Below are 14,199 nucleotides of genomic sequence, written 5' to 3'. Positions count from 1 at the left end.
GTATGTCCATAATCCAAGGAGTGGTCACAGCAAATAAATAAGTGTGCCCAAAAAGGAAACGGAGGGCAGCAGATGCCAGATGTTCAAGAGGAAGTTCCAATTCCAGAATAACAGAATAACACTGGTAAGGTCCATCATAGTAGATTCCAAAGGGATCCAATATATAACCTAGACGGGAAAAAAGAAAAGGAAAACAAAAACAGTTAACCCAGGAAGCCTGTAAACAACAGCTCCTCGTTAAGACCAGCCGGGGCAACCGAGCCCAAATCAAAGATCCAACAGGCCTCGGATCTAAGGAGTAGGGGCTTAATTGGACCACCCCTATTAGAACAATGGATCCTTTCCAGCCCCACCACTTGCGTAGTGGACACACGACCAGAATGATGGGCCAAATAATGGGCCGCCACAGGAGTGAGAATCCTACCCTTGGCCTGGTCAGCCGGGGCCAGGCTGATTGTGGAGAAGTGCTTCTGCACTCTCCGCCGCAATTCCTGTGAAGTCTGGCCCACATATACCAACCGGCAGGGACAGACCAGCACATAAATGACGCAGGTGGTCTTACTGTTGATATAAGACCGTAATCTATGTCGACTGCCATCCAGGGGATTGATGAAAAAATCCCTTGTTGCCCCCACATGGGCACAAACGTTACAGCCCCCACATGCAAAAGAGCCACTAAGTCTGATCCCCTGGTTTGTCCTCGTCGACTGTCTCACATAGTGACTTCTAGTTAGTAAGTTCCCAAAGTTTGGGGCTCTCCTGGCAGTGAGCAGGGGACGCTCCCCCACTATTCTAGATGTACTGAGATCAGTAGCAAGGATGCACCAGTGTCTCCGTAGGATGACACCCAGACTGTCCCAACTATTATTATAGGCAGCGATAAATCTAGGCCTATTGTCACATACCTTAACTCTTGATTCCAAAAGAGAATCTTGTGTCTGAGCCTTAGCCCGCTGGTATGCCCTGGAAATACTTCTGTGAGGGTAGTGAAGATTCCTGAAGTGATTTGTAAGTTCTCTTGCTTCTCTTTGAAAATCCCCATCATCCGTGCAGTTTCACCTGACTCGCAGGAACTGGCCTGTTGGAACCCCCATCCGGGTGTGCATCGGGTGAAAGCTCCTAAAGTCAAGCAAGCCATTCGTGGCCGTAGGCTTCCGGAACAACTTTGTGACCATTGATCCATTTTCCAAGATGACTTGTAGGTCCAGGAACGTCACTGTAGATGATGACATAGAGAACGTTAACCTGATGTTGTGGGTATTGGTATTCAAAAGGTCAATGAACTGACTGCATTCTTCCATGGTCCCTGTCCAAACAAAGAACAGGTCATCAATATATCGTGACCAGTGACAAACTTTATTCCTAAAGGCCGGTAAGGTGAAGACCTGAGTGGCCTCCCACCAACCTAAAAACAAATTAGCCAGGGCAGGGGCACATCTCGCCCCCATAGCCACCCCCGGACACCTGCAGATAGTAGACCCTATCAAACAGGAAAAAATTATGCCTGAGAATAAAGTCTAAAAGGTCCACCACCAGGGAGTCATGCAGTCTATCTGAATGGCCCAGTTGATCCAGGAAATATAAGACTGCCGTAATACCATCCTGATGGCTGATATTCAAGTAAAGTGACTCGACATCACACGTAACTAGGAGGGACCCCGGAGGCAATGAAAGGCCACGACAAATCTTAACAAAATGAGCTGAATCCTTCACAAAAGAGGGCAAGGTTTTAACAATGGGTTGCAGAAAAAAGTCCACATAGACACACGCCTTCTCACAAAGACCCCCGGGTAGGCCCATTGTGGCCAGCATAGGCAGTCTTTGTGAGAAGGCGTGTGTCTATGTGGACTTTTTTCTGCAACCCATTGTTAAAACCTTGCCCTCTTGTGAAGGATTCAGCTCATTTTGTTAAGATTTGTCGTGGCCTTTCATTGCCTCCGGGGTCCCTCCTAGTTACGTGTGATGTCGAGTCACTTTACTCGAATATCAGCCATCAGGATGGTATTACGGCAGTCTTATATTTCCTGGATCAACTGGGCCATTCAGATAGACTGCATGACTCCCTGGTGGTGGACCTTTTAGACTTTATTCTCAGGCATAATTTTTTCCTGTTTGATAGGGTCTACTATCTGCAGGTGTCCGGGGGTGGCTATGGGGGCGAGATGTGCCCCTGCCCTGGCTAATTTGTTTTTAGGTTGGTGGGAGGCCACTCAGGTCTTCACCTTACCGGCCTTTAGGAATAAAGTTTGTCACTGGTCACGATATATTGATGACCTGTTCTTTGTTTGGACAGGGACCATGGAGGAATGCAGTCAGTTCATTGACCTTTTGAATACCAATACCCACAACATCAGGTTAACGTTCTCTATGTCATCATCTACAGTGACGTTCCTGGACCTACAAGTCATCTTGGAAAATGGATCAATGGTCACAAAGTTGTTCCGGAAGCCTACGGCCACGAATGGCTTGCTTGACTTTAGGAGCTTTCACCCGATGCACACCCGGATGGGGGTTCCAACAGGCCAGTTCCTGCGAGTCAGGTGAAACTGCACGGATGATGGGGATTTTCAAAGAGAAGCAAGAGAACTTACAAATCACTTCAGGAATCTTCACTACCCTCACAGAAGTATTTCCAGGGCATACCAGCGGGCTAAGGCTCAGACACAAGATTCTCTTTTGGAATCAAGAGTTAAGGTATGTGACAATAGGCCTAGATTTATCGCTGCCTATAATAATAGTTGGGACAGTCTGGGTGTCATCCTACGGAGACACTGGTGCATCCTTGCTACTGATCTCAGTACATCTAGAATAGTGGGGGAGCGTCCCCTGCTCACTGCCAGGAGAGCCCCAAACTTTGGGGACTTACTAACTAGAAGTCACTATGTGAGACAGTCGACGAGGACAAACCAGGGGATCAGACTTAGTGGCTCTTTTGCATGTGGGGGCTGTAACGTTTGTGCCCATGTGGGGGCAACAAGGGATTTTTTCATCAATCCCCTGGATGGCAGTCGACATAGATTACGGTCTTATATCAACAGTAAGACCACCTGCGTCATTTATGTGCTGGTCTGTCCCTGCCGGTTGGTATATGTGGGCCAGACTTCACAGGAATTGCGGCGGAGAGTGCAGAAGCACTTCTCCACAATCAGCCTGGCCCCGGCTGACCAGGCCAAGGGTAGGATTCTCACTCCTGTGGCGGCCCATTATTTGGCCCATCATTCTGGTCGTGTGTCCACTACGCAAGTGGTGGGGCTGGAAAGGATCCATTGTTCTAATAGGGGTGGTCCAATTAAGCCCCTACTCCTTAGATCCGAGGCCTGTTGGATCTTTGATTTGGGCTCGGTTGCCCCGGCTGGTCTTAACGAGGAGCTGTTGTTTACAGGCTTCCTGGGTTAACTGTTTTTGTTTTCCTTTTCTTTTTTCCCGTCTAGGTTATATATTGGATCCCTTTGGAATCTACTATGATGGACCTTACCAGTGTTATTCTGTTATTCTGGAATTGGAACTTCCTCTTGAACATCTGGCATCTGCTGCCCTCCGTTTCCTTTTTGGGCACACTTATTTATTTGCTGTGACCACTCCTTGGATTATGGACATACCTGTTATTTATTCTATTTTTGTCTTTTTTAGTTTTGCTTTATTTAGGTTGATTGGACATCTAGACATGCTCACCCTATTTGTACATTTGGTATTTGTTGGGGGTTTTATCTAGGGACCCTACAGGGGTCATCGGTTGGGTGAATTGGTGTACTATCTCGTGTGCTTATTTCTATACTTGGACCTGGCTCATGGGGCTTCCTGTTGTGTTATTGATCAAATTTGGGGGATATTGGGTACCCCCTTTTTACATCGTGTGACTGGCTTACTCCTTGGTTCATACCCCTCTTCATGAGTACTTTGGACTATGCTTGGAGATGGGACTCATATGCTCCCGGCTTGGTAGCCTTTCACTTTTTAGCATCTATGTGACCACTGGATCATCTTTCGGGCTCAAATAAGGGACACGTGAATTTATTCTTAGGCCTTATTAGGGGCCATGTGCAATTTTGGCATTTTGTATCCAATTGTTGTGCTTTATTTATATGCATCCGACACTGTTATTTAATAAAATTACTATTCTATATGAACTTACACAGGGTTTTTGCATGGAGTATGGTCTTATTATTTTTGCTGGATGTCTCGAATGGATTGTGCATGATGTATGTGATGTATACCCCCGGGGGATGAATGTGGTTTACATGACCATGACATGAATGTTTTGATCTCATTTGAATCTTGTAGTATGTGGTTGTACTTTTGGGCGATTAGACTATATTTTATTTGTCTCCTTTTTCATTTACAGAGGAGTCAGCCTGCTGCGTACACCCTTACTAATGGGGTGGTTACCCCAATATTATTGGTACCCATGTTAGGTCTCGTAGCCCTGTGTATGGGCTGCTTACACGAACATACACACGTATATAGTATATTTTATGCATATCCCTTTATTCATATTGTTTTATTTTCATCTTGATTGATCATGTTTTTCTTTTTTATCATTAAATTCCTTGTTATCCCCTATTGTGCCCCCTTGATGGCCAGGTTTGTCCATACTCTGGGTCCTTCAATGCCCTCTTTATCGGGGGGCAGAGCTTTTGCTCTGAAGTCTGGGCCTCTATGTACGAACAGTGCCATGTCTTGATTCTATACTTTTTGTATTGGTGCCCTGTGCGGTACCATACTTATGCATGCATATCTGTAGGCGACAGCCCCGCCGCTATTTATCATCATATGCGCACTCAGTATCTGGTCTCGTTACCGCACACGTCGCCGCTGTTCATCTTCGCATGCGCATTCAGTGCCAGGGCTCTTTACTGCACACGCTCTGTGTTCTGTGCTTTCTACTGTGTTGCGCCTGTGCATTTATCCTCTGGCACCTTGTTTTCAGCCCGGGCTGAGATACACGTTATATGGAGGCCGGTCTATGTCCCGCATGCGCAAATGAGGCGGCGGGACCCTTCCGTTCGATCCACGCTGCTGCCCACCTGTTCACTCTCAGGTTTGTGATTATGACTGCTGCTATTTAAACAGATTCGGGTTGGCAAGCCACATCTTCCCCTGACGAAGCCCTATTTGGAGGGCGATACGCGTGGGGTCGCGTTCTCCTTGGTTCCTGCTAGCCTATGCATGGGGATTCTTTTTCCCTTGTTACTCTCCTAGGTAATACTGCTGACCTTGGCTCAACTATGGGTTATTTAACCCGTTGATGTATTTATTTGCAGCACTGCCTGGCACCTATTTGTTGCAATACCCCTTCTTCTCCCTTGTACTGGGGACTAGTGGTTTCTTATTGGTTACATCACTAGGTACTTTCTTTACTGGGTATTCATATATATTCCCATTAATTGGATTCCTCAGCACCACCAAATGCGGTTTCCAGGTTATGGTGTGTTTATATTTCTGTCCCATGAGCCAGGGGATAGGTATTTTCCTTATGTTGTTGTAGGTTATGACTATATATTGTTATATTACGTGCCTATATTTATGCAGGGACTAAGTTTTGTACTTGCTATGTTTTAAGTACCGTATGTTTTAAATTGTTGTGTGGCTTTCCAATAAATTTTCTGTTCTATGTACATGTTCATTGTGTTTCATTTGTCCGTGGTGTGCATTTCTGCTGTGGCTTTCTTTATTCTTTTTTTCTCGGTTTGTATATAGGCCACTTTTTGCACCCCGGTTGATTTTTGATTATATGTTTTTTATTAGTTGTGCGCTTGGTGCTCTCTTGTCTCTTATACGGTAGTTAAAAGCCCAACTTCTGTTGTGCCCACTAAGCAGCCAACGACCTTGTGATTTGCCAACAAGCACAGGCAACTCCTACACAGCTGTATTCTTTCAGTCATACAGTGGCACTACAAGAGGAGCCCCCGAAAACCCCTATCAATCGCTCCAAGGAAAATAATTATAATTTTCATCCTTTCACCGCAGCTTTCTGGGTGAAGGAAATAAGACTTGTGTAATTAAAGAATTACCGTATATACTCGAGTATAAGCCGAGATTTTCAGCCCAAATTTTTGGGCTGAAAGTGCCCCTCTCGGCTTATACTCGAGTCACGGTCGGCGGGTGAGGGGGAGAGGGCGCTGAGGCATACTTACCTGCTTCCGGGGCTCCTGGCGCTCCCTCTGCCCGTCCCACGGTCTCCGGGTGCCGCAGCTCTTCCCCTGTTCAGCGGTCACGTGGGACCGCTCATTAGAGAAATGACTATGGACTCCACTCCCATAGGGGCGGAGCCGCCTATTCATTTCTCTAATCAGCGGTGCCGGTGACCGCTGACAGAGGAAGAGGCTGTGGCACCGAAGACCAGCTGTCCGGGGGAAGGAGCGGGACGCCGGGAGCAGGTAAGTATCGCATATTCACCTGTCCTCGTTCCACACGCCGGGCGTCGCTCCATCTTCCCGGCGTCTCTCTCTCTCCGCACTGACTGTGCAGGTCAGAGGGCGCGATGACACATATAGTGTGCGCGCCGCCCTCTGCCTGATCAGTCAGTGCAGAGAGACGCCGGGACGGGACGCTGGGGAGCTGCAAGCAAGAAAGGTGAGTAAGTGTTTTATTATTTTTATTGCAGCAGCAGCAATGGCACAGCTTTCTATGGTACAGCTATGGGGCAATTATGAACGGTGCAGAGCACTATATGGCACAGCTATGGGGAAATAATGAACGGTGCAGAGCACTATATGGCACAGCTATGGGGAAATAATGAACGGTGCAGAGCACTATATGGCACAGCTATGGGGCAATAATGAACGGTGCAGAGCACTATATGGCACAGCTATGTGGCAATAATGAACGGTGCAGAGCACTATATGGCACAGCTTTCTATGGTACAGCTATGGGGCAATTATGAACGGTGCAGAACACTATATGGCACAGCTATGGGGAAATAATGAACGGTGCAGAGCACTATATGGCACAGCTATGGGGAAATAATGAACGGTGCAGAGCACTATATGGCACAGCTATGGGGAAATAATGAACGGTGCAGAGCACTATGGCACAGCTATGGGGAAATAATGAACGGTGCAGAGCACTATATGTCACAGCTATGGGGCAATAATGAACGGTGCAGAGCACTATATGGCACAGCTTTCTATGGTACAGCTATGGGGCAATTATGAACGGTGCAGAACACTATATGGCACAGCTATGGGGAAATAATGAACGGTGCAGAGCACTATATGGCACAGCTATGGGGAAATAATGAACGGTGCAGAGCACTATATGGCACAGCTATGGGGAAATAATGAACGGTGCAGAGCACTATGGCACAGCTATGGGGCAATAATGAACGGTGCAGAGCACTATATGGCACAGCTATGGGGCAATAATGAACGGTGCAGAGCACTATATGGCACAGCTTTCTATGGTACAGCTATGGGGCAATAATGAACGGTGCAGAGCACTATATGGCACAGCTATGGGGCCATAATGAACGGTATGGAGCATCTATTTTTATTTTTGAAATTCACCGGTAGCTGCTGCATTTTCCACCCTAGGCTTATACTCGAGTCAATAAGTTTTCCCAGTTTTTTGTGGCAAAATTAGGGGGGTCGGCTTATACTCGGGTCGGCTTATACTCGAGTATATACGGTATGTAACTTTCTAATCTTCTCTGTATCAACTTACTCTGTTATTCAATAGGAACCTTTATAGATTATTTCCAGGAGATAAAGAGGTCGCCGACGCTCTGCTCATTACAAGAAAGCTTTTATACCTTTACTGGAAGCGCAATTTCTAGTGTGGCAGAATTTGAAAAAAAAACTTCATCGTGCTGCAAAATCTGCATAGGTTAAAGGGGTTGTCAAGGCTCGGGTCAAAAGTCTGCAGTCATTCTATGTGACTTCTGACTGCTGGAACATGACAGTGTACCCTCCCCAATAAGCCTACGGCGAGCGGCCAGTCATGGTGCAATGTGAACAGGGTTTGGAAACATCACTCATATTTATTACTTAGTTGTGAATTTTTGGATTCTAATCAATATTTTAAATTAAGAACAAATTTACTCCATCCAAACATGTCCAGTGATCAGCCATGCACCCACCACATGACCTGGCTAGATACACTCCCCTAGAAATGAGATTAACAATAACGGTTCCTAGTGAATCAAAGCGCATAGTGAGGCGGAAAAAAAGCTTGGGACAAAGAAAAAAAAAAAAAAAAGGTTAAAAAAAAAAAGAATTATACAACTGGCCATATTTAGAAAGCAAACAGATTTTTTTCCTTTAGACAGTTTTATAAACTTCTCCCAAAGTATTTTAGAAATTCACAGAACTTTTCAAAGGCTAAAACACTAATACACATTCAATTGAGGCTGAACCAAAACGATTGCATCTGCATGTCGCCCCTTCACATAGCAAAAATTTATTGGCCAAGTCCATAAAATCTGAAAAAAAAAAAAAAAAGGATTGAAAACGAAGACAAACAGACGCCCCATACATCAAACTAAACCTCATATTCCAGCTCAGAATATTAAAAGGATTTTTGGATTGTTTTGTTTTATTTATTTTTTCACACTAACAACTTGAACTTTTTTTAAATTCATTGGCGTAAAGAAGACTGGCCATGAACTGAGGCCAGCGATTGGCTGCAGTGGTCAAGAAAGCAATGAATGTAAAATCATCCATGCTGCAGGATCGGTAGGGAACGGAATTAGTCAGTGTTGCTTATTTTAATAATTTACCATATTTCAGGTATTAGCCCAAGTTTTTTTTAAACCCCAGACAGCCCCTCGTGCCCTGAAAACTCCCTTATACAGTGTCTTCATTGGCATTGCTATACAACGCAGAATTAGAAGCAAATGAAACAAGATCATGTCTTATATAGAAGAGACTAAATTACCTGCCACTCAAACTCGCTGTCAGACCAGTCCCAATAAGTGCTGATGGAGGAGGACACATCACTGCACACACTGCCCTCAGGAAACAGGTCGAAGGATGTGAAGTCCTGGTCATCCAGGAGGGAATAGCAGTCATCCTGGTCTCCAACAGAGACGGAAGAGAATAATTCCTCACTGCACTCAGAGCTCGCCACACTGGTTCCACAGGATGTCAGATTCCACCTATAAATGATAACAAACATTCATCATTTTATATACAGATTCCGACCAACCCCACTGAAGTCTATATGCGTTAAAGCATCAGCCCCCTTGTGAGGTAGTCAGGTATCATTATGAATGAGGACTAAAAAAGCTGAGCTGTACTGACCCTCTGCTTCAGTAATTAGTGAGAGTTCCTGGACCACTGACTGATCAAAACGTCTGACATGTCACTATGACATTTCAAAAGTCATAAAAAAAAAAATGATAATTACCATTTCAAGGGTTTGTCCCATTACAGACATTTACACACACATAAGAGAATGGGTTCTGCCCCCGGGGAGATGAGAGGTTGCGGCACATGAGCACCTCTCTCCATTTATTGATACGAGCGTTACAAAATTCTGCACACGTGTACACGGAGACCTCCCCATTCCTAGTGGCAGTAGACAGATGCAATTCCTACCAATGGAATACACGTCTATCAGATATTTATGGCTTATCCTGCCCACAATAAGATCAAAACTTCTGACTCGTCACTGCGATTTGTCGAAAGCTTTTGAAATAAATGAGTTACTCTAAGTAATCCCAACTCGGCACGTTATCGCCTATTCATAGGATGCAAGATCAAATCTGTATTTGCAAATACTTTTTTAATCCCCGGCAGCGCCATAGGCAAAGTAAGGAGAAGTGGCCACAAATGTGTACCAATGGTCCGATCACACAAAGGACCCTGGACCCCCAGCAGTAACACCACCAGCAAAGAGCACGTTATCCTCTATCTCATGGATAAGGAATAATTTGTAGACAAGGGGCAATCCCTTTAATTTCCGCTGCACTGGTAAGGCCACGTCAATGGACATATTAGAAATTTAGAAACTAGAGAATGCCACGCAGATCCTGTCCTTGTAGGACTGAAGGCAAGATCCTCCGCCACACTACAGCAGCCTAACTCCAAGAGCAGCGCCTGGAGCTAAACACCGATCGCTGCTGTTCAACCAATTTCTTACAGTGGCATTTAAGTGGAGCAATTGTGTCATGAGATCCAGTGACATCGGCTCCTCCCCAATCTCAGGGTACAGATGGGTAGCTACGGTAGCCAGGGGCCTAACGCATCACCATTTTGCTCTTGTTTTTGTTCTCTTGTGCAGCCTATACTACCGTATTACAGCATTTAGTATTAAATGATCAAGTGACACAATAGGGTAAAAAAAAGTAAAAATAAAGTCTCAGAAAATGGTTTTTAAAACATAAAACTAAAAAGAAAAAAAAAAATCTAAAAAGGCAGAATTGCTGCTTTTGGGCACCGTGCCTCCTCCAAAAAATGCAATAAAATCAAGTAGTGTGGGCAGACCAACACCCCCCCGAGCCCTGACCCACACCACCCCCCGAGCCCTGACTCTGCACATGCGGGCGGGAGAACCAACACCCCCCGAACCCTGACTCCCCCCCCCCCCCCCCGAGGAGCCCTGACTCTGCATATGCGGGCAGGCAAACTGGCACCACTACACCACCCCCCCAGTCCAGCCTCCACACGCACAGGACGGCCTACACGACCCAGATCCCGGCCTCTGCACACACACGCGGGCAGGCCGGCCTACACCACCCCCTGAGCCCTGCTTCCGCGGACCAGCCTACACCACCCCGAGCTCTGCTTCCGCTGGCCGGCCCTGCTTCCACACGCGAGGGCAGGCCTACACCACCCCTTGAGCCCTGCTTCCGCGCGCGGGCCTGCACCAAACCCCGCCCCCGGGCCTGCTTCCGCACGGGCGGGCCTATACCACCCCACCCCCTAGCGGGCCCACACTGCCCAAGCCCTGCTTCCGCGCGGGCGGACCCACAATAACCCCGAGCCCTGACCGACCCCCCCCAGCCTCCACACGCAGGCCCAAACAACCCCACTGAGCCCTGACTCCGTGCGCACACCTACACCACCCAGTGCCCTGCCTCCGCAGTGTCCCTGCTGTTCTCCCCTTCAAGCTCAGTCACACCCGTTTGGAATATGGCCACGAGGCAGTGTGCTCGGTATATACAGTCAGGGCTGAAGCCCCCTGATGGCAGAATGGAGACTCCCGGTGAGGTGATTGTATAGCAGGGCCAGAAGCTCCAGTCACTGCCCCGGCGTTACGTGGGGCTGCGGAGCTCCAGCCACTGCCCCGGCGTTACGTGGGGCTGCGGAGCTCCAGCCACTGCCCCGGCGTTACGTGGGGCTGCGGAGCTCCAGCCACTGCCCCGGCGTTACGTGGGGCTGCGGAGCTCCAGCCACTGCCCCGGCGTTACGTGGGGCTGCGGAGCTCCAGCCACTGCCCCGGGGTTACGTGGGGCTGCGTTGCTCCAGCCACTGTCCCGGGGTTACGTGGGGCTGCGTTGCTCCAGTCACTGTCCCGGGGTTACGTGGGGCTGCGGAGCTCCAGCCACTGCCCCGGGGTTACGTGGGGCTGCGTTGCTCCAGCCACTGCCCCGGGGTTACGTGGGGCTGCGTTGCTCCAGCCACTGTCCCGGGGTTACGTGGGGCTGCGTTGCTCCAGCCACTGTCCCGGGGTTACGTGGGGCTGCGGAGCTCCAGCCACTGTCCCGGGGTTACGTGGGGCTGCGGAGCTCCAGCCACTGTCCCGGGGTTACGGAGCTCCAGCCACTGTCCCGGGGTTACGGAGCTCCAGCCACTGTCCCGGGGTTACGGAGCTCCAGTCACTGTCCCGGGGTTACGGAGCTCCAGTCACTGTCCCGGGGTTACGGAGCTCCAGTCACTGTCCCGGGGTTACGGAGCTCCAGTCACTGTCCCGGGGTTACGGAGCTCCAGTCACTGTCCCGGGGTTACGGAGCTCCAGTCACTGTCCCGGGGTTACGGAGCTCCAGTCACTGTCCCGGGGTTACGGAGCTCCAGTCACTGTCCCGGGGTTACGGAGCTCCAGTCACTGTCCCGGGGTTACGGAGCTCCAGTCACTGTCCCGGGGTTACATGGGGCTGCGGAGCTCCAGTCACTGTCCCCGGGGTTACGTGGGGGCTGCGGAGCTCCAGTCACTGTCCCGGGGTTACATGGGGCTGCGGAGCTCCAGTCACTGTCCCCGGGGTTACATGGGGCTGCGGAGCTCCAGTCACTGTCCCCGGGGTTACGTGGGGGCTGCGGAGCTCCAGTCACTGTCCTGGGTCACTGTCCCGGGGTTACGTGGGGCTGCGGAGCTCCAGTCACTGTCCTGGGTCACTGTCCCGGGGTTACGTGGGGCTGCGGAGCTCCAGTCACTGTCCCGGGGTTACGTGGGGCTGCGGAGCTCCAGTCACTGTCCCGGGGTTACGTGGGGCTGCGGAGCTCCAGTCACTGTCCCGGGGTTACGTGGGGCTGCGGAGCTCCAGTCACTGTCCCGGGGTTACGTGGGGCTGCGGAGCTCCAGTCACTGTCCCGGGGTTACGTGGGGCTGCGGAGCTCCAGTCACTGTCCCGGGGTTACGTGGGGCTGCGGAGCTCCAGTCACTGTCCCGGGGTTACGTGGGGCTGCGGAGCTCCAGTCACTGTCCCGGGGTTACGTGGGGCTGCGGAGCTCCAGTCACTGTCCCGGGGTTACGTGGGGCTGCGGAGCTCCAGTCACTGTCCCGGGGTTACGTGGGGCTGCGGAGCTCCAGTCACTGTCCCGGGGTTACGTGGGGCTGCGGAGCTCCAGTCACTGTCCCGGGGTTACGTGGGGCTGCGGAGCTCCAGTCACTGTCCCGGGGTTACGTGGGGCTGCGGAGCTCCAGTCACTGTCCCGGGGTTACGTGGGGCTGCGGAGCTCCAGTCACTGTCCCGGGGTTACGTGGGGCTGCGGAGCTCCAGTCACTGTCCCGGGGTTACGTGGGGCTGCGGAGCTCCAGTCACTGTCCCGGGGTTACGTGGGGCTGCGGAGCTCCAGTCACTGTCCCGGGGTTACGTGGGGCTGCGGAGCTCCAGTCACTGTCCCGGGGTTACGTGGGGCTGCGGAGCTCCAGTCACTGTCCCGGGGTTACGTGGGGCTGCGGAGCTCCAGTCACTGTCCCGGGGTTACGTGGGGCTGCGGAGCTCCAGTCACTGTCCCGGGGTTACGTGGGGCTGCGGAGCTCCAGTCACTGTCCCGGGGTTACGTGGGGCTGCGGAGCTCCAGTCACTGTCCCGGGGTTACGTGGGGCTGCGGAGCTCCAGTCACTGTCCCGGGGTTACGTGGGGCTGCGGAGCTCCAGTCACTGTCCCGGGGTTACGTGGGGCTGCGGAGCTCCAGTCACTGTCCCGGGGTTACGTGGGGCTGCGGAGCTCCAGTCACTGTCCCGGGGTTACGTGGGGCTGCGGAGCTCCAGTCACTGTCCCGGGGTTACGTGGGGCTGCGGAGCTCCAGTCACTGTCCCGGGGTTACGTGGGGCTGCGGAGCTCCAGTCACTGTCCCGGGGTTACGTGGGGCTGCGGAGCTCCAGTCACTGTCCCGGGGTTACGTGGGGCTGCGGAGCTCCAGTCACTGTCCCGGGGTTACGTGGGGCTGCGGAGCTCCAGTCACTGTCCCGGGGTTACGTGGGGCTGCGGAGCTCCAGTCACTGTCCCGGGGTTACGTGGGGCTGCGGAGCTCCAGTCACTGTCCCGGGGTTACGTGGGGCTGCGGAGCTCCAGTCACTGTCCCGGGGTTACGTGGGGCTGCGGAGCTCCAGTCACTGTCCCGGGGTTACGTGGGGCTGCGGAGCTCCAGTCACTGTCCCGGGGTTACGTGGGGCTGCGGAGCTCCAGTCACTGTCCCCGGGTTACGTGGGGCTGCTCCCAGCACAGCCCGGGCCGCACACACCTGTTGGAGTGGAATCGGTGCAGGGGGTCGGTGCGATGGCAGGAGGACAGCTGGCAGCCGAAGTCACTGACGTCCAGGCAGCCCTCCTCACTGCTGCTGCCCCTCTGTGAGAGGAGAGGGAAGGGCTCGTCCGGGGCCAGGAACTTCTCGTACAGGCTCTCAGTCATGATGCAGGCGGGAGAGGCCTCCGGTCACCGCTCCCCCATGTCCCGGAGGACTGCGCTCCTTCTCCACTGCAGACACCCGAGCAGAACGCCGCAGAGCTCCGCCGGCTGTCGCAGCTGCTCCCGGGACTGGGCCCTCCTTCCTTTCCAGCAGGATGAGCTCTCCTTGGTCTGGCGCCCCCTGCAGAGCT

The 14,199-nt window shown here is 51.3% G+C and overlaps 1 protein-coding gene across 1 annotated transcript in view; it reads right to left on the bottom strand.

Annotated features, from left to right (window-relative positions):
• The window catches only part of FAM199X (family with sequence similarity 199, X-linked), a 29,334-nt gene extending 15,135 nt beyond the window's left edge, over nt 1-14,199 (bottom strand). Inside the window, exons 1-2 of the mRNA XM_077285202.1 lie at nt 13,845-14,199; nt 8,875-9,094 (exon numbers count right to left, since the gene is read on the bottom strand). Of these exons, the coding sequence (XP_077141317.1) occupies nt 8,875-9,094; nt 13,845-14,011 (387 nt within the window). The 5' untranslated portion in view covers nt 14,012-14,199. The remainder of the gene's footprint in view (nt 1-8,874; nt 9,095-13,844) is intronic.

Source organism: Ranitomeya variabilis, chromosome 2, assembly GCF_051348905.1.
Source record: "Ranitomeya variabilis isolate aRanVar5 chromosome 2, aRanVar5.hap1, whole genome shotgun sequence".
Classification (NCBI taxonomy): Eukaryota; Metazoa; Chordata; class Amphibia; order Anura; family Dendrobatidae; genus Ranitomeya; species Ranitomeya variabilis.
This window is presented reverse-complemented; position numbering and strand designations above follow the sequence as displayed.